Raw genomic sequence first — 19,816 nt, 5'->3', positions numbered from 1 at the left:
CTATAGGACAGTATCAGTCTGCCAATCTGGAGTGGGATTTGGATTTAAATCTGAAGTTGCCAGTTGATGGCAGATGCAGATTGTAGGTCTCAGAAATGATGCACCTATACCATTTTGCAATATAAAACCTGTTCCAGTTGCAGAAGAGATTTTCCAGTTGAATGTGCTTAAGGAAACATCTCCAGAAAGTTTGGAAAACAAGATGCTACTGTGACCATCAGTGTTTTACCTGTGTTAGAGTTGTGTGCTCAGAGCCATGTGAGGAATGTCTTATTTAATGCTATTTGTAGTTTCATTTTCCTGGCTTCTGCTTTCCACTTTACTGGCCATTCAACTCAACCCAGAAATATATTTTACCCAATTAAAACGTTTGCTACTCAAAACATATCAAGGAACTTTTGGTCTGGATGTTTTCTCTCTCTTTTGTTTAAATCTTCCTGGACAGCCACCATCTAACTACTTCCAAACCTTAACACAGGAATTAACAAGAAAAGAAATATAATCCATTGGAGAAGTGCTTATAAACCAGATGGGTCACAGGGACCTCAACGGGCTGGAGGAATGTGCAGACAGGCGCCTCTTAAAGTTCAATGAAGGGAAGTGCGAAGTCCTGATCCTGGGGAGGAATAACCCCATGCACCAGTATACACTGTGGGCCAACTGGCAGGGAGACAGCTTGGAAAAAGACCTCAAGGTCTTGGCAGACACAAAGTTGACCATGAGCCAGCCATGTGCCCTTGCAACAAAGAACAGGCTGCATTAGGGAAAGCATTGCCAGCAGGTCAAGGAAGGTGATTATTCCCCTTTATCCAGCCCTGATGAAACCACATCTGGAGTGCCAGATCCAGTTCTGTGCTTCTTAGTACAAGGGAGACATGGACATACTGAAGTGAGACCAGCAAAGGGTCATGAAGATGATTAAGGAATTGGAATATCTGTGATGTGAAGAGAGGCCAAGAGAGCTGACACTCTCCAGACTTGAGAAGGCTCAAGAGATGCTAGGAATGTATATAAATGCCTAAGAAGACAGTAAAGAGGATAGAGACAGACTTCTCAGAGGTTTCCAGTGAAGGAACAAGAAGCAAAGGGCACAAACTGAAACACAAGAAATTCTGTTTAAAAATAAGAAAAACTCTTTCACATTGAGGGTTGTCAACAGGTTGCCCAGAGTTCAGGCATCTCCATCTTTGGAGATATTCAGAACTGGACAAAGCATCCTGCTCTAGCTGACACTGCTTAAAGCTAAGAGTTTGGACCAGACAGTCAATGGATGTCCTCTCCAACCTCAGCTATTCTGTGATTTTATGATCACAGATGGAGACTAATAAAAATAAGTTTAGAAGACCTAAAATGGAAATAGCTTTGTTATTCCTTTTTCAAAGTATATTGAGGGTAATGCTTCCTATTTAATCCAACAGCTTATTCTGACAGCTTTGCCAAGAAAGGCCTTGTTTTCAAACTGGAGCAATCACTATTAGGCTCTTAATGTATATCTCTATTTCCTAAAGCTAATTTTAAGGATTTCTGAGAATCTTCTTCTCCATATGATCTTAGAATTTAAGAAACTCAGTTCTCATTTCTTTAAGTCATTGATTTTCAGCACTTAAAATATTAAAAGCATAGGGCAAAATCAAAAGAACACCACGGACTACTAATTTGTTCCCATTGCCAGAGGATGGTGCTGTTTACAGAGATACCCCACACGGATACACCCCCTACAACAACCAGGGTGAGCTTTTCTTGGGAGAAAGAGGAATAACAAGGCAAAGAGATTATGGTTTTATATCTTTTTAACTAATCATCAGGAGCCAACAATAATCAGTATTTACTTAATAAAGGTAGGTCTTTAAGCATGCTTGAGTAACTTGGGAACTTTTACTACCTCTGAAACTTTTGCTCCCAAAACTTTTATGGGTCTTTCAAAACCCAGCCTTTGGTCAAAGGGCACAAACATGACATACCCCACCTTAGAAGCTGTTCTCATATAGCCTGCTGAAATTCAAGTTGATGACATGACATATGAAAGTCAAAAAATTGGGATAGTGGAAGATCAGTCTCACAAACAGGCTGTGGTGGGGGAAAATGGGCTGTTAGTAGTTTAAGAAATCAATACCAACTTTGACACTTTTAGAGGTGGCAACATCAATGGCCATGGCTTTGATTTCAGTGTCCCCAAACTGCATAAGCGTTTTGATCTCCCGCCGGTTTGGCACTGAAGCATCAGTTCCCGTGAGATCCAAGCGAAGGGTGCCACACTTTTTCACTCCAGATTCAGTGATGAAGCTAACATTATCTTGTTCTGAGCTATAGATATTGATCACTATTACTAACTGAGAAGGTTTGGCAGGTGTGTAACTGCGTGTCACAGTTTCTCCAAGGGCTACAGATTGGTCGGCTGAGATAAACTTGTCAAAGACATCAGTGCACCAGCGTGTGCCATCTTTGACTAGAAGCTTCTCTGGTGGATGCTTCCCTTCCACAAAGCGGTTAAGCACACCTACACCGTAGGTGAGAGGTGAACGCCGCACTTTGATGACAGCAGGGTCTAGACCAAAGAGAACAGCTCCTTTGAGGATGGTGAGCCCCACATCCTGAGGAATGATGACTCGACATCTCGAACCAAAAGCACTCTGGACAGCTTGTTGGAGTAAGGGGGATTCAGCGAAGCCACCCACCAGGAACAGAAACTTGACATTGGTCACTTCTGGCTTATCAAACACATCACCTAAAGAGAAAGAGAGCCTGTTCATTAGAGAAAAATCCAGTGTGAAAAGGCAAAGCAGGTGAAACTCCTAATGTCTGAGTGCACTGAATGTCCCAACTTCCAAGAAAATCATACATTTCAGTTGTAGACTCACTCTTAGTTCAAACAACTGAGGCAGCAAGACCGAGTTATCTGTCACAACTACTGTAATCCTAGGTCTCTTCTTCCCTGCTCAAATATAAGCTGCTCTGCATTACCTGTCTTACTAAGTTGTGACCTCATAAATTTACCTATTAATTCCTCAAATATAGCAAGCAAAGCATGATTCAACTGCAACTCAATTAGTGCTTTTTAAGGTGTAGAAGAGAAATACTTTGCTCAGTACATGTATTTTACATGTTATTATTACATGTGTTACTTGATACAAATCTAATCTTCTACCAGGAAAACTTTAAATAATAAATTTCCCAATGAGTCTTTGCCATTTTCCATTACTGGATAAATAAATTCAGAGCTGCTTAAGCCATGCCTGGAAGTACTTTTACCACGATGCCTCATCTATTATTTGAGCTTAGAAATGTCAGTGATTTGGATGGTCATGGACAAATGTGACCTTCCACTGAGGAGAAATGAACTAGACATCTTAATAGCAGGAAACTAGTTATATCTGTGGCATTATTTAGTTGTTGCCTGAAACAGGAAAATGAAAAGCAGGATCTGTGTTGTCGGTGCATTTTAATCTTCTGAATGCTTATAGCCCTGGAAATACAGAATAATTGAAGCTTATGCGGTAACAGGACTGAATCACATCCAATAACTAGTACTAGAACTAAGCAGGAATGTTAAGGTGATGTCCCTTAGTTTTATTATTCTCCTAACTACTACACACATTTAGTGCATACTAGGGGGGTCATTTGACTTTAATTCCAGTTACTGGTTTGAAATAGGTAGGCAAAGCTTCGGTTTCACCTCAGCCAGAAAGTGGGATTACACACAGATACGTACTAAGGTGCTGAACGATCTGGTCAATTGTAGGTTTGAAAAGAGCATTCATTGCATCCGGACTCATCCTCAGCATTCCCTGGGAGGACCACTTCACAAAGTCCACACTGGAAAAGAACAGGTACAAAGTACATCAATACATGATAGCTGAGCTGTAAGAAACAGCCAGGCACTCACAAGACACACTAAATAAAGACATGAATGAGTTTACAGAATCTGTATGCATTTTACTCGGAAGAAAGTGCCTCACCTTACCCTAACCCCATGCCAGCTGCGGCAATGTAAAATTTCAAGGGAGAATTATTATTTGTGCTTGTCTAATTGCTGTTTTCTTTGCCTGATTGCCTTCTGTAACATTACCAATGCTCAGCTGCTTCCTGAAACAGCTGGCAGTCAATCCAGTGCTCGCTCATCTGAAACAGCACTGATTCATCCCCAGAAGGGCAACATTTAGATTATAGCAGAAGCAGGCCAAAGCCACTGGAAACACATGAGGAAAACAAGCAAGTATGGGAAGCCTCAGGAGGCAGAAGGGAGCACAGCATTTTTAATGAGGCATAACATTTGTTAAGAGAATACAGGCATTATGTTATTCCATCTCAGATACACATCCATAAAGCTCAGTAATCTCCTTTTCAGTCATGCACATTATATGTCACCTTTATACTCTTTCTATCGCGTTATCCACTGAACTGCATTTTATTTGAAGGAAACATTTAGCATTCCCTCTAAGATTCACCATTAAAACTATTAACAGAAAGAGATGGTCTTGTGAGGGGTAATATTTGCAGAAATGTTTAATGATTTCAGAACCTCAGTCTCATTTAGGAAGTGACCCTGAGCTGGATTTCAAGTTCTTTAGGCTTAAAGTACATTTACCAATAACTTTAGGAAGAGATGCAGGAGTTTGAAGCCTGCATTCAAACATTCAGCATTCACTGGATTAAAAAAGGCAGAAAGAACTAAAGGTACAGGTACTAAATATTACATCTTCTGCTCTCAGATCCCAATCATTCTGCCCTACATTCATAGTCTTTCTTATTCATTCCATTTTATGCTATTCACCTCCAAATCTCCTGTAGCACATAATTTCAAAAGAGGGAAAATGCCCACTTCTACTTTCTCCCCACTCCCTTTTCTATTGCAGTCCATGATCTTATCATTTAGGGTAACTCCCTCATACTGAAAATCATGAGCTAAAATCTCTGGAGGACATTATGTCTCCCCACCTACTGAACAAATTAACTGGTAAAATACTAGAAATAAAGAAAGCACGACATCACTTTGAAAGAAGAATGCTTTTCCCCTTGTAGGGCTCTATGCAGTAGTGCATGTTTTCACCAGTGATCTGATATAGCTAATAACTCTCCTCAAGCCATTAAAATATCCCTGCATCTCACTCAAAATCTTGGATTAGTTCCAGGCCCCAGGCCTCTAAAAGTTCAGGTTCTAGGTAGCTAACTTCCAGACATCAATTCTGTATTTGATCTGCTGTTCCTAATGAACACATAAGGGGTTCAAAACATATGGCCAGACTCAGGAAAATGATGCAGTGGTGGCCTAGTGAAAACCACAGAAAGCAATACCAGAAGAGTGCAAGTCTGTACAGAAAGTTTTGGCACGAGACTGATCAGACTTTTTCATTCTGGAAACTGCACTTCAGGCAATCCCATTTTCTCATCCTTTTTCATCTTTGCATTATTATTCTTCAGTCGCCATGTAATTAGGATATTTTAATTATTTGTCTTTGCTACCAGTAGTTAATTCTGCATTCATCTGGGTTCAATCATCTACTCACTTGCTTTTCCTCAAGGCATGTTCGACACTGTGACCTCGAAACTTCTTGTAATAATCAATGAAGGAGAAAGGCAGAGTGATGTTTAGTGGATTGGTCCTATCTGGAGCTGCTGCCCGTTTACGGGACTCAAACGCTATCATCAGATCTACCCAGGCAGCAGGACGCTTGATTTTAAATTGCTCAATAAAATCTTCTCCAAATATTTTACACAGGAGCTTTTCAAATTCATAGTCCACGCCTAGAGAACCATATGGGCCACCTGCATTACAAACAAAACACAGCTTTAATATTCTGAACCGCCTATTAGATTTCAAGTTGGACAAATACACATCGAATTGACACTACTAGGACTCTCATGGGAGAAGGTCCAGAGAAAGAGGTATCCTTCCTAAGTGTAACAGTCTGATACTAAACATAATCTTACCTTTGTCTCACTTTTACTCCTATACCATCAGAGCCGCTGCAACACTACCACTAAAAAACAGGAACAGTTTTATTAGAAGCAGAAGAAACTGCTTCCTTATCCACATGTGAGGTGTGGGCTGGACTCATATTTAGGAGTAGACAGGCTTGATGTACACTATAGGTTGTTTCCTGAGATAGTCTTACAGCCACCAAGACTGAAAAGTCTCAGTAACAAACCATACAGATGAAGATTAACTTGGTACAGAGACACAGCAACAAATAATAAGCTGATTCATGCTTAACAGCTTAGCTAGAGGGCAAAGACAGGTGACTGGGAGTTCAGGAAGGGACTACCCTTCAGGGAATCACACTTTATATCTTTGTTGGGGACCAATCATTATGCATTTTTCCCAGGGGATGGCAGACCCTCCTTGTTACACTGCCTGTGACATTACTCAAATATATGAGATTCCCCTTACATCTAGGGAAGCTTCCATTCTGCCACCATTCACTTTAGAAGGATTTTTGTGATACTCAGCTATTCATACCTCCAAGGTACATCTCTGAATACCTGGACAGAGCAGCAATACACATACACAGGAGACCTCTCAAAGGACAAGAAGGTGACAACTTTACTAGCAGAAGTCAGACCAGGACCAAGGCAGGAGGTCATGGCCTGCATGAGAGTGAATAACACAGGAGATGGTGGTTTCTTACTCTCCCATTATGAGATTTACCATCCAAAGGCATGAGAAGCATGAAGTGATTTACCATATATGCTACATTATACTCATATATAGCAGCTAGATTATACTGATTTTGAATGTTGCCTTATTTCAGGAAGAACTGTTAGTGAAATGCAGTGAATAATAAAGGCATAGATTTCCTTCACTGACGAGTCAAAATATGACATAAATAAAGCAAATGGTGAAAGTGACACTACCTGTTGCTTTGTATAGCTCCTTAAGATGTCCTTCAGGGAGCCTGATCTGATGGACAGTTATATCCACTGTGCCTCCTCCACTGTCAACAACGATGTAACGGTCACCTAGTTTGCCAAAGGGAAATAGTATTTACATTAGGATTATCACAACAGCATACTGCAATGAAATATGCTTCTCAGGGGTGTTATCAGCCTCAGAGATAACGACTTACAGAAAGTTATGAATGTCTAAGCTGAATACTTGTTCCTTATTAGTAATTATAATGCAATGACTGATGGCAAGTATGAAATCCAGATTTCAAAAGCTCTTGATTTAGCTTCTGAACTAAATTAGTAGTTGAGTGGAATTTCTCATGCTGCTGATACACATTCTAGCAGGCTACCAAATTGATACTGCAGCATATTCACACAGCCTGCTCCAAGGAAAATATCCTGGTTGCATTTTAAAACCTGGATTGCTTTTTCCATGTCCTTAATAAACCATATTTCGCTAGAGCATACACAATTGCAGTTCAGCCTTAGTAACTAAGAGCAGCTCACAAACTTGTATTTTATTTTATTTTCCTACTTACAATCACTATGAGAACAAGGTAGTGCACAGCACATTTGTGGGAAACACATTTGCCTACAATATAAAATAAGTGAGAGCATTTTACTCAAGAAAGTACACTACCTTCCTCCAGTTCAGACCAGATCTCTCCTATGACATTTTCCACCATAAAGGTCCGGCTCTGTCGATTGCGACGGATGTGTTCCTTCGCTAGTCATGATTAGAGAAAAACTTACTGAGTGTAAGAAAGCACAAAGAAGGTGATATCAAGTGCAAGCAGGCTGACATCTGTATTTATCATTCCTTAATAAAACAAATGAACAAAGATTATCACATTAGAATCGAGAGCATTATAACGCTGTTCCTAGAAAGATAGAAAATTGTTTTCCAGCCATACTGATCCTCCTTGATACTAACTGGATTAAACCCAATAGCCTAATATGAAAGCTCTAAGCAGGTCAGGTGTATTTCCTTAGTATATTCTGGTTTCAAAGCACTGTCTGGAAGTGGGCTGGCAGCCAGCTGTGCTCAGCACAGCCTTTGCCGCAAGGCGGCAGCCCCAGCCTGCTGCCAGACACCCCCATTGACAAAAGCTGCTGATCTGGGGGTCTCAAGCAAAGAGAAACCTCCCGAGCCTTTCAGCCTGTCTCAAAACAAGCAGCTAAAGCGCTGCTTCAGACTTGTAACTCCTTAAGGCCAAGTGATCACCCTCATGCTATTTTCAATATGCATCAATTACAAAGAATCTAGCAATATTAAATCCATCAGTTAACTTACAGAACTGAATTCCTACTTAGACATTTAAAAGATGCAGAAGTCTGTGAAGAGAGGGAGTAGTCAGAACCATTGTTATTATGCCTTTAAATCAACCTCTACAACCGAGTGATCAAACAAAATTACTCCCTGTATAACCTTCACTCACCTTCAAAGGCGCTTCTATAAAACACTACAGAAGGGGAGGCATCTGGTCATGCATGAAAATATCATTCTTTCTGAAAATATCAGCATGCAAATCACTGAATGGGTTTTGCTTCTTGTTTCTATAGTGCCTATCACCAGAAAAACATCAGCAGCTCCACTTGCACCCCCTCCTTCCTATAAAGACCCTGTGATGCAGACAGCCTGCATTAGCCTTGTTGCACTGACAGAGCAGCACACAGCAGGGGTTTAAACAGTGAAGTGTTCAGTGACAGAACAAGCACCAGGTCCTAGCAAGGGCCTGACCCAGAGCCCACAGAAGTCAATGGCAGCCCTTTCATTCACTCCTGTGGGTTAAAAGTGAACACAAGAGCCAGCCTTTAAGTATCACTGAAGCTTATCCTGGCTGCTACGGACAGTAAATTTCTGTTTTGACTTCACAGCAATAATATGGTCCTTGGAGTGCTTCTCTCTGTTTATATTTCAAGGGTTTTTCTCCTTAATCTGTTCTCAGCTTGTCTTGGGTGCCTGCCATGCTTTTATGAAATTTTAATTCCAACCCCAAATTAATTCCCTCCAAACTTTGTTTTCATTAATTTTGACACAAAACCTTTCTCATCCCAAACAGATTTTACCATATGAAGTCAAGGAGGAGACTTCTACCCCTCATCCAAGAAAAAGCTCCTTAGCAGAAATCCATGATCTGCCAAATTCTGCTTAGCTTCAAAATCTTAATGGGAGAAACTCTCCTATTATTTTCCCACAGGCAAATCCCTGTGTGGCCTGAAAGTGAGTTCATGTAAAATCGCATACTGGGAATGGTTCACGACATGAACCAGGGGGACAGAAGCCAAGGAGCCCCTGAAGGGACTGTGCCTGTGCTCTGATGAACACATCTGATGAGTGCTGGCTGGGAGAGGCATGGATTGGAGAGAATGATGTAATGACTGCCTAACTAAAAGAAAATACCCTCTGGTAAGTACAGGAATAGCTTTTCTAGCTTCATCTTCCATTTGCCTGCACTCTTTTGACCTACTAAATGTGATAAAATACAAGTTCTTCTGAAAAATTCCTTCTGGGATAGATTGGCACACTACCACCCATATCAGTGCAACTGCTACAATTCACACAGATGGGATATCTGTGCATTATGCAGCATTCACATCTTACAGCTGCTTCGTTTGCCTTTTTTCCCCTTTCTTTCCTGTTTTCCTCCAATGTCAGGTAGAACACCAAGCTCAAAAACCTTTGATTACAAAGGGTCTCTGGGCAAGTGACTTGCACTGTGGTCCAATCTCTGTCCCTCATTGTAAGTCAGCCCTAAAACATTGATATTAACAACAGATCCTAGGTCAATAAATCAGAAGTGCCATATCTAGCTGCTCTTCTACAAGCATGAATTCATTGCTATATTCCAGTACCGTATGTACTCCTGAGTGTTGAAAGTAATTAGTGATACTTCCTAAGGTGATGTCCAAAAGCATCTGCCAAAACCCGGGAACGCCTCAGACTGAAAGCCTCATTGCAGATCCAGTTACTTAACGCTGCTTTGATAATGCAGCTAATTGAACACGTGACCGTTTCCAACAAATTAAAAAGATGATCCAATGTAAAATGTTGATTTTAATTAAAGCAAAAAAATACTACTGTAAAACATACTAAGAGACTCCCACAATATCCCAATAGACGGCAATGAAGCTACTTGCATGCTTAAATTCAAGTGCATGCAAACATGTCTGTTGGATTAATACCTAAACTAGTTTAGCAACAGCAAACAGCAAACCAGTTTATAAAAGCAAACTGATGCTAACCTGAAACATTCAGGAGAGCAAAGACAATAAGAAATGGTAAAGAAAGAGCCCATGTGGGCAAAGAAAACTTAGCCATAAGAATCTAAAGAAGTGAGTTAATAGAAGTACCCTGTGTAAATCCAGTTCCAATAGCGTCACTTGGGCTGTAACCATTGACAGGAGCCCTGCTACTCAGGTCTATCATCTGGTGCAGGCGGAGCTTTCGGCAGTAGATAGAGGCAGCCTCAGGTTCCAGGGCAATGATCAACTGCTCGGGATTTTCAGGAGACGCCATTCCTGCCTGCGAGAGAGAACTGATCAGAGAAGTGGGGTGGGAAATAACCACAAACCTAGCAGACCCTTTTCATTGAACAAGCCTTTCCCCAGCTCATGGTTTCAGTCAGGTCAGCCCCCTGCGTTCAACACGCAAAGGAGCTGCTGCCGATGGCTAAAGGTCTTGGTCTGGGAATCGTCCTGCCCACAATGGATAGCACAACTTCACAGGCTGGAACAGGGAGTATGCATGCACTTACCATGCTAAGTGTCTAAAGAGCATCTGTGTACATGAGAGGTGGAGAAAGGAAGAAGGCAGATTTGAAACCTGTAATGAATGGCCTAAAATCTGAACTCCTAATTAACCTGTGAATCTGTCTGCTAAGAGGGGCCCCAGCCTCCTTTAAGAAATGAAGGAATATCCTCGGCCTTTACTCCCCACAACAATATTTTAAGTGTGCCTTTCTTTATAGACCAGATACCTACAAAACTTGCCAGAATAGACTCCCCTCACTGTGTAGCCTACTAGGCTTTGGCAGTACTTTGCCAGTAATGCATCTTCTGACTTAAACCCAATGTTTCTTATTACAAAATCCACTGCTTTTAAGCACAATCGCTTTTATAACATCTTCAAATGGTCAGTATATTCAAGAACTCACAATAGGGTAGGCTCCCCAGAATGTGATGAGAACAAGCCTAAAAATAAACCCACATTATAAAATCAACATTTGCTATTCTTTCCATTTTCTTTCCGGATTTTCAGCCTCAAGACACATAGATTTTTAAGAAGTCACAAGTTCTCATGTACCCACATTACTCTTAGAGCTGGGCTTGGAGAAAAATATCTAAAAGCAGTGGACAAAACTGTGTTTTCATTTCTTTTCTCCTGTACTTCTCCCTACTGTAAGATTTTCTGTTAAAAGAGATAACAATAACTCTTTCTGACCAACTTTGGTTTACCTGCTATTGGTAAGTGCCCAAGTATTAAAGCATGCTAGCAAACAAATATGTGTATGAACATTTTTCTGCCTCCACGGTCAGTCTTCCAGCAAACCTTCACTTCAATTCACACACATGCACTGGGGTGGCTCCAGAGCATGCCCAAAAGAAGGCAGACTCACATGAAATTCACATTCGACTTCCTTCATACAGCTACACTGGGAATTGCTGGCTAGTTTACACCTGCAGCTTGTTCACAAAGCAATACTAGGGTAAGATTTGGAGACATAAAATTGTCCTTCACATGTACTGACCCATTTTACCCTAACTTAACAAGTAAAATAAATAGATTGCTATAGAAAATATATTCCTCATTAATAACAAGAAAGAAAAAACACCAACAATTTGGGATTGGAATTATGGTCATTTTACATCCTTTATTGCTGTTGGGCAAAACCTTCTGCTTCAGTTATATCCACTGGACTCAACAGCATGATCTGAAACGAGGGGAACTGCCTGGGAAGAATACTGTGCATATACACCACAGAATATCAAACCTCAGCAGCACATATTAAAAAGTGCCATATTGAAAAGAATGCCTGCAACCAAGCTTCCAAAATCTGGAAAGTGCAGATTTACAGCAGCCAGAGTAACCCTAAAAGATATGAGAAGACTATCAATCAAACACAGGTCCAAACCAGACTCTCCTGCCATCACACCACTTGCATGCATGCATGTTGGCAGGCACAGTTTCAGATAAAGCTCTGGAGCCGTACTGGGGATGAAGATGAAGTTCTTGCGTTATGCATTAGTATAATCTTTCCTCCAGCCCATCTGGACATAGTAGCCACAAGAGGGGCTGGTTTCATTCCAGCTCACTTTAACACCACTTAACTCCAGGTGAGCTTTTCTACACACATCGCTTTAATTTGTTGCAATTAGAAAGAGCAATATTCAAGATCTGAACCAATACTTGGTCCCTGACAGGTATTTATATAATTCCAAAAATATATGGTCTCTGCACACAAACTCTCTCAGCCCTCAGTCTTTGCCTTTGGGAAGTTTTGCTAAAAGCCTAATCTGAATCTTTCTTCCTTCAATTTTAAGGCAGGCACTTCCTGCCCTATTCAGGGGCATGGAGAACAAACATCTCCCTACTACCCCGCTGCAATTTTCACATGCATTAAGTCCATTATCATGTCTTGTGAAAACTCTGAGCAGCAAATAGGGTTTTTTAATACCCAGCAATGTGGATGAACTTAGTGTGCTCAGCCTACTCCATGTACTGGGCATTATGTTAGTAGCACAAAGTCTTGTGTCTAACCTACATATGCTAAAAGACAAAATAGTATTTTAGGGAAAAAATAGTTTGTTGCCAAGGATACTGAAATCCAAAGGCTACATCATAAAGTATACGCAGAAGTGACAAGAGCTGAGCTGCACACTGGTATTTCCTAACATGAGGCAGGGAAGGTTGTATTAATTGCAAAGTCATCTGTTCTACGGGGGGGTTTGATACAAATTACCAAAGCTGGTTCTGCTAAAAGAAAACAGCAGACCATTAACAATAACATTTGCTTCCTCCCCTCCTCCATAGTCTGTACCATGAACTTTTCACATTGCAGCCTGCACGTCAGGAGAGGAAGGCAGTGACCTGTAGCAGATGGACTCAGATCCATGTTCTCAGACCCTCCAAGTACAGCTGATGCTACTCTTGCTGCTTTTTCTCTCTAGCTATTATTTTAACATACACAAAATATCTCCTGAGGAAAACATTCAACAGAAATGACAGGTTTTCACAGTTCAAAGCACAGCTGATCCTAACAGAATTTCAGGAAGAAAATGTTGGGATTTTTGGTTAAAAAGCTTTCCTTACAGAGTTGAAGGGGCCAGTTACAATAAAGAATGTGTTATTTCACATCATAAAAGGACCATACAAAATCTTGTGCAGTGTAAGGTACTGGGCATCCAATATGTATATATATATTTGTATATATACATATATATGTATATATGTATTGATCAATATTGACTATTTCATACCTTGTGAATGTAGTATTTATACATTGCACATTACTGTACATATTTGTATTGATACACAGCACAGAGGGAATAGGGGAAGGGGAGATGAGAAAGAAACATAAACATATTGCTAGGGAGGAATGGAGCAATAAGGTTGCTTTAATACAAACTCTGAGAAGATGAAGACTTTGGAGCAGAACCTCTGTCCCATCATTACAGCCAAGGAGAAAAGGATCGATGGGAGAAATACATTCAGCATGCAACGAAAGGAGAGTGAAAACAGCAGGCGATCAACACAAAGAAATGGTGATGCATTCATTTAAAATATTAACTGTAGACATTTGGGAATTTGCTGTATTTTGTATTTGTTCATTTCTATCTGCCTCACTCCACACCCTCACCCACTGCTGTAACCAAGGATAGAGATTCACAAGTTAATAGGTTTGAACAGGACAGACCTAAACAGTCTCGATATTCAGCATTACATAGATGATTCTGGCAGTGGCACAGATGCATCACACTGCTTTTGCCTAGAGCAGACTTTATAACAGAGCCATGTCTTGACTCCAGTCTGCTAAGGAGATTTTCTTTCTCCCATTATACTCACTAGTAACACAAACCCAGTCATCACTTATGAAATATGAAGCAAGCAGGCAGTGGTTTTCCCAAAAATGCAAATGTGGAAAACCCATCATGGAATTACAAAAATCCTGTGAGCACCAGAAAGCTTTTAGAAATGAATTTATTTGCAGGACAATGATGCATTCATCTACCTGGGAGAAGCAAAGAACTCCATGAAAAGAACTGCTTTGAAAGACTGCCCCAAACTTCCTTTGCTCACATGCCCAAGGACTAGGATTTCATGCTTTGACAAGAGAATACTCAGGTTTTCCCTCACTCCAGTAAACAGCTCCATGAGTTCTTACTAGTGCCTTGTTATTCATTCACCAAGATGCATCATCAACAGCAAACCTCCAAGTGCTTCAAAGCCTCACCCACGGGAGCACAAATAACTTTACCATCCAGATGCAGGTGAATTCTCCACCTGGCACACTAGCTCTGGTTTTGTAGCCAGAGATGTGTCATCAGATGGGAGCCACAGCTGACCACAAACACATTCCTGATTCCCAGAACAGCATCAGCTGCCAAGTGTTAAGACCAATTCATCATTAGCAAACACTGAGGTTTGGACTGAACCTCTCTGTAACAGTCTGAGTCCTTCCACGGAACTGATATTCACTCCTTCCATTCACTGTGAAGTGAATGATGTTCACTTCCATTCCTAACAGAATCATTGTTACTACGGATTAAATGATGCTGCTTTTAAAAACCACCCTCACGTGCCTTGATACACAATGAAAAAATAGCAACGCACACTGATTGTATCTTTTATAATGCTGCAATGCATATGGGCTTATATACAGCATTATACTAGAATCTTCCATGTAGTTTGAGCCTTTTTAAAAGGTGATGAAAGCCATGAGGTTAGGCCTAGATAAAAGCTCCCATCTCTGAAAGCTGCCTTAATTAGAAGCATCAGCATTTAGCTGGAGTACTCCTGTATTTAATATCAGAGCCAGCCAAAATATTTGTGTGCTATCAGGCATTATTTATTACACCATGGTAACCTCAAAAGCAATAGCATGTTAGGAAATACACCATCACTGACAAGGTACACGTTTCCTATTACTATTCTTTCAGACTACTGAAAGCAATGCCTAATTTCCACCTTTGCTTTTACAGAGATACCTCAGATATGTTTTTAAAGGCAAAAATATAGCCTAACCATTGACTTGTACCACAAACAGCATCCTTTACATGGAGTGCACCAGTTTCTTTGAGTTATAGAACTGATTAAAACAACAGATACTAAGGTCTTAAATACTGCAAAAATCACACATACAGAAAATAGTACTCCATCTGTGGAATTTAATGCTGATTTATTATCAGAATGGTATGTTAACTGAAGCCAGTCCTATGCATTTTGCATTCACCTTTATTTCTTTGTGCTTCACCTGCCTGGAAATGCTCTCCACTCAAAAATCCCTTAGTGTCAAACCTGGTTTAGGAGTATTAAAACCTCTGAAATCTTACAGCTGACTGGTGGCTCTCACAGCCCTTTTCCCATCATTAGGGAACACATAGCAATGTCTTCCTACACACAGGTGCCTGTTTTAAATTGCTTCTAAAGCTTCTCCCCTTCCAGCAACACTGCGTGATACAACACAGGCAGGCACACACACTTTCACAAGACCACTGCAGAGGCTTAGCTTTCTTTTGGAGCTGGATAACTAAACTGGAACAAACCTGCAGGATGAAACTGCACTGGGGGTGCGACAGCAGTGGTCAAACACTGCCCTGTCTTGTGCAGACCTTCCAAGAACTTTTCTCCATCCAAAAGGAAAGTATTTTTGATAAGTTTGCATGGACAATAATGAAGACTTTTACATTCCTGAGGTTGTGTGGAGGAAGAAGAGCACAGCTGTAAAATCCGAGTGAAGCTGTGGGATGCTCCACATGCTGGCAGTGCTGCCCTGCCAGAAGAAGATGGAAAGCATCAGCTCATGGTATCAAGCTGGCCCCATGCCATGAGGTGTTCCTGCCTATGGCAGAGGGATTGAACTTAAAGACCGTAAGGTTCTTTCAACCCAAACCATTCTATGATTCTATTCTTTGCAGGCAGAGTCAAAGCCGAACGATAGCAGGGGGATCTGCCTTAATGATGTTCTGCAGCACAGGGGGCTGGAGAGATTAAAACATTAAACAAATAAAATAAAGGATGAGGTGCATTTTATCCCATGCTCTAGGTAGGATCAGATTCAGAGAACCGTATCATCATAGACTGGTTTGGATTAGAAGGGACCTTAAAGCTCATCCAGTTCCACAGGCAGGGACCCCTTCCACTGGAGCAGCTTCCTCCAAGCCCCCGTGTCCAACCTGGCCTTGAACACTGCCAGGGATGGGGCAGCCACAGCTTCTCTGGGCACCCTGTGCCAGCGCCTCAGCACCCTCATAGCGATGAATTTTTTCCTGACATCCAACGATGGCTCTCGCACCTCTGTGTTATATTAACATAGGCAGAAAAACCTCACCCTGTTAAGATGCAGCTGTATTTAATATTATAAAATCAGCATTTTCCTTATGACAAAAATATGGTGAAAATATACATTAATCTTAACACAGCCTCTAGAAAAGATCCAATAACTACAAGAGAAATATTTAACAGTCAGCACATATTGGAAATACTGGAGGTACAAAGGAGCACTACACAGGTTCAGCACTATCAGACCTGTGCAGGCATTCCCGTGATGACCCCTATTTCACTAGAATCTAGTCAGGGCCACAGCAAACTGCAGCTGAGTCTGCGTCAGTGCTAATGCTCACATTAACTTGCAGACTGGTGATCTTCACTGCTGCAAGAGCACAGAGGCCACTCTGACCCCTTGATTGCCCTTTGGTCCATGGGGTAGTTCAGGTCAGTTTTCTGAACTGGAGAAAAAGAATCTGATTGAGACCCTTTTTTACTTTGGGGTTTTCTCCTAGTAACACTTGCTACATCACTTTCAGGGTCTAATGGAATAAGTAAATTATTCCAACATATACTCACAAATATTAAAGAGTGCACCTTCTCTGCATTAAAACTGTGCATATGCTCAGGAGAAGCGGATTTTACTGACTGTTGCCCTACTAACCAGTAAGATGCTCTTAGCAGACTCTGTACTTCTTACTAGCTCAGATTACCTACCTGTAGAATAGGTATACTAGTGCTCTTGTTTTTTATGCATTGAAAAGCACTAAAGGAAAACATTTTGTAAAAGCAGTATAGAGTCATACACCATATTACTTTCATGGCAGTTAAATTGGGTCTCTCAGAAAGAGAAACAAACTAAGAATGAGGTCTGACTAGATGAATGCTAAGTTACTGCTTTGATAAATTCTGTAGGTGTCTAAGACCCGATTCAGTACTGTGCCAGTGCCACAGGCACTACGTTCACAATTAATAAGGCATTTCCAGATAAAAATGTAGCATAAACAGACTAAACAGATAAACACACGCAAGAACCACCCTTATTAAACAGTTGGAAAATCAAAGCACAGAGACTAAAAGCCTTGGCTAACGTTGCACAGGAACTCACAATGAGGTAGGAATCCACTCCACAACCCCAGAAGTTGAGTTCTCTGTCCCAGCCAAACGCTACTATTCACCACACAGCAAGCTTCAATTTTTGCATGTGCAGAAGCTGCAGGGACAGCTCCATCACAGCCTTGAGCCCCCACTCTGCTTTTACAGTCTGCCACCTCCACCAGCTGCATTGCTTTAATCACTTCTGAAACAATGCTGCAGACCAGATGAGTGCAATGATGCATTCTTCTGCATGGTAAGAAGAACCTTTTAAACCTGTGTTACCACTAAAGCCACTTCTGTAGGCACTAGAGATAAAATTTAGAAGATAAGATTTAGAAGTTGGAGTCTATGAGAGATAATGTGGTTCATTAGGAAATGAAGCCATGTGGGACAACAGCATTCAGTCAAAATAACAGACACTGTGAATTAATATCAACATTTTTCTATCATCCAAGATATTTATTATCATCAGTAACAACAGGAAGGCTATGATTGCAAGTTAAGCACTGTGCAGCCTGTATGAAGAAAGTATTGTGTGACTGAATCAAGGCAGCACAATACAGCAGTTGGAAATTAAGTGCCTTGTGAAATTTACACTGTTTAAACTAATCAGTTCATTGTGTTAACAGATTCCTGGTAACACATCCACTTACTGCCTTGGTAAGTGAGCTCCTCTAATCCTCCTCCTTTTCTGCTAGCTAGCACTTTCTCCACTTCTATGGCATCAAACTGGGATGTCACAAATAAACGACTGAGATCTAATTATGGAGGCAGAGCATGCCAGGAAAGAAGATGATGAGCAACAAGGGAAAAGACTCTCCGCATTATCACAAAGAGGCACACAAGGGGGAGCGGGGCTGGCAGGGAGTGGGTCTAGCAGATATCACAACGCTGCATGAAAAGCACAGTTTTGCTGTATCTTCAGCCCTGAGACTTAAGAAGCCTTCACAACAAATGTTTGAAAATCACTATGCCATCACACACACGGTGATGCTAAGGTCTTTTCCAACCCTAACCATTCTATGATTGTATGTGTGCCATTAGTCTTCAGCATGATGACGAGTACTGCAGTACAATAAGTATTCTCCTTTTTTCTTTTTAGATCCAGCAATGCAATGTTTGGGTGGTGGTTGACCCTGCAAGATCTGACATCAACAGTGTCATGAAAGCACTCTGCTTTACAGCAACACAAGATTTTTGCTTTCTCTTCAGTAACATTTGCTATACATACAAGCATATACATAACAGATATACATAAACATACATTTTCACACTATTGTTGTCTCGAGCTAAAATGAGGGTTGTGGCACAGGCTGTCCTTCATCCAGTTCTGATCAGGTGCCACTGGTATTTTGCATTTCACATGTGAGGATAGAGTGGATAATTATCACAGCTGCAGAATTCCTTTAGTGTCACAGCTTGCCCATCTGTACCGGTAAGTGACAGGACAAAGACACTCATCTCTCCATGAGAAAACTGCTTGAGAGCACATCAGTGACATTTCAAACAGTAGTAACTTCATTTTGCAGACAAGGGAAATATAAATTATGAAAAAGGAAAAGTGGAAAAGCCATCGGTTTAATGGAAGGGGCACAACACTGGAAGCTGAGACTGCTGTAATTGTCTTCATTTATCCACTTTACACTAGCGTAAGTGATTGTCACATGAAAGACATAGAGGGATGGATCACAATGTAAAAATAGGCCTTTAAATTGTCCTTAGGATTTGGGGATTACCCTGAGACCTCTCTGAGACTCCAGTTATCTTCCCTCCTGCCAAGATGAAGTACATACTGTTACCATATAGTTATACAGTTTTCCCTTGCTTTCAAAGTACCAGAGCATGGGCTTTGCAGTGCTTTCTGAATCCCCAGGGTTTGTCCATGTTGGAAGCTCATACAAAGCAACTAACCCCCAGAAAGTTCACAGCCTTCACATAGGCTGAACTCGCTGCTGCTCACACTTCAGAGGCAGAACCCACACGCTATGAACTCCTGTGAAGGGAGTTTTTAGGTGAAATAATCTAACCTGCAGTAAATTAGGGTGGATGATAATAAGAGACCTCACACTTGCACCCATATAGCCGGTTTGGTGAACATCACCAGACAAGATATACATTAACTTCAGTTAATAGCAACACTACTAGTCCCCTCTAAGAGTTTGTGTGCGAATGTATATGTTGAAGGGGCAAGAGGTTTAGATTAGCATTTTATTTATAGTTAATTTGGGTTTATGGTGGAAGAAATCTTGGATACCAACTTCAAAAGCTGGGATGAAAAAACATAATCATTGTGTAAGCTATTATTATTATTGTTAATTCCAAAGAAACCACAAGAATCACAGCTCT

General features: G+C 41.0%; 1 protein-coding gene across 1 annotated transcript in view; it reads right to left on the bottom strand.

Moving 5' to 3' along the window:
* Nucleotides 1-758: 758 nt before the first annotated feature.
* HSPA12A (heat shock protein family A (Hsp70) member 12A) overlaps nucleotides 759-19,816 on the bottom strand; it is a 58,920-nt gene continuing 39,862 nt past the window's right edge. The window contains exons 7-12 of the mRNA XM_061364245.1: nucleotides 10,240-10,411; nucleotides 7,526-7,612; nucleotides 6,853-6,957; nucleotides 5,505-5,763; nucleotides 3,710-3,813; nucleotides 759-2,725 (exon numbers count right to left, since the gene is read on the bottom strand). Of these exons, the coding sequence (XP_061220229.1) occupies nucleotides 2,091-2,725; nucleotides 3,710-3,813; nucleotides 5,505-5,763; nucleotides 6,853-6,957; nucleotides 7,526-7,612; nucleotides 10,240-10,411 (1,362 nt within the window). The 3' untranslated portion in view covers nucleotides 759-2,090. The remainder of the gene's footprint in view (nucleotides 2,726-3,709; nucleotides 3,814-5,504; nucleotides 5,764-6,852; nucleotides 6,958-7,525; nucleotides 7,613-10,239; nucleotides 10,412-19,816) is intronic.

Source organism: Neopsephotus bourkii, unplaced genomic scaffold (assembly GCF_033783945.1).
Source record: "Neopsephotus bourkii isolate Nb327-2 ecotype Australia unplaced genomic scaffold, CSIRO-AGI_Nbou_v1 NB_1189, whole genome shotgun sequence".
Classification (NCBI taxonomy): domain Eukaryota; kingdom Metazoa; phylum Chordata; class Aves; order Psittaciformes; family Psittacidae; genus Neopsephotus; species Neopsephotus bourkii.
This window is presented reverse-complemented; position numbering and strand designations above follow the sequence as displayed.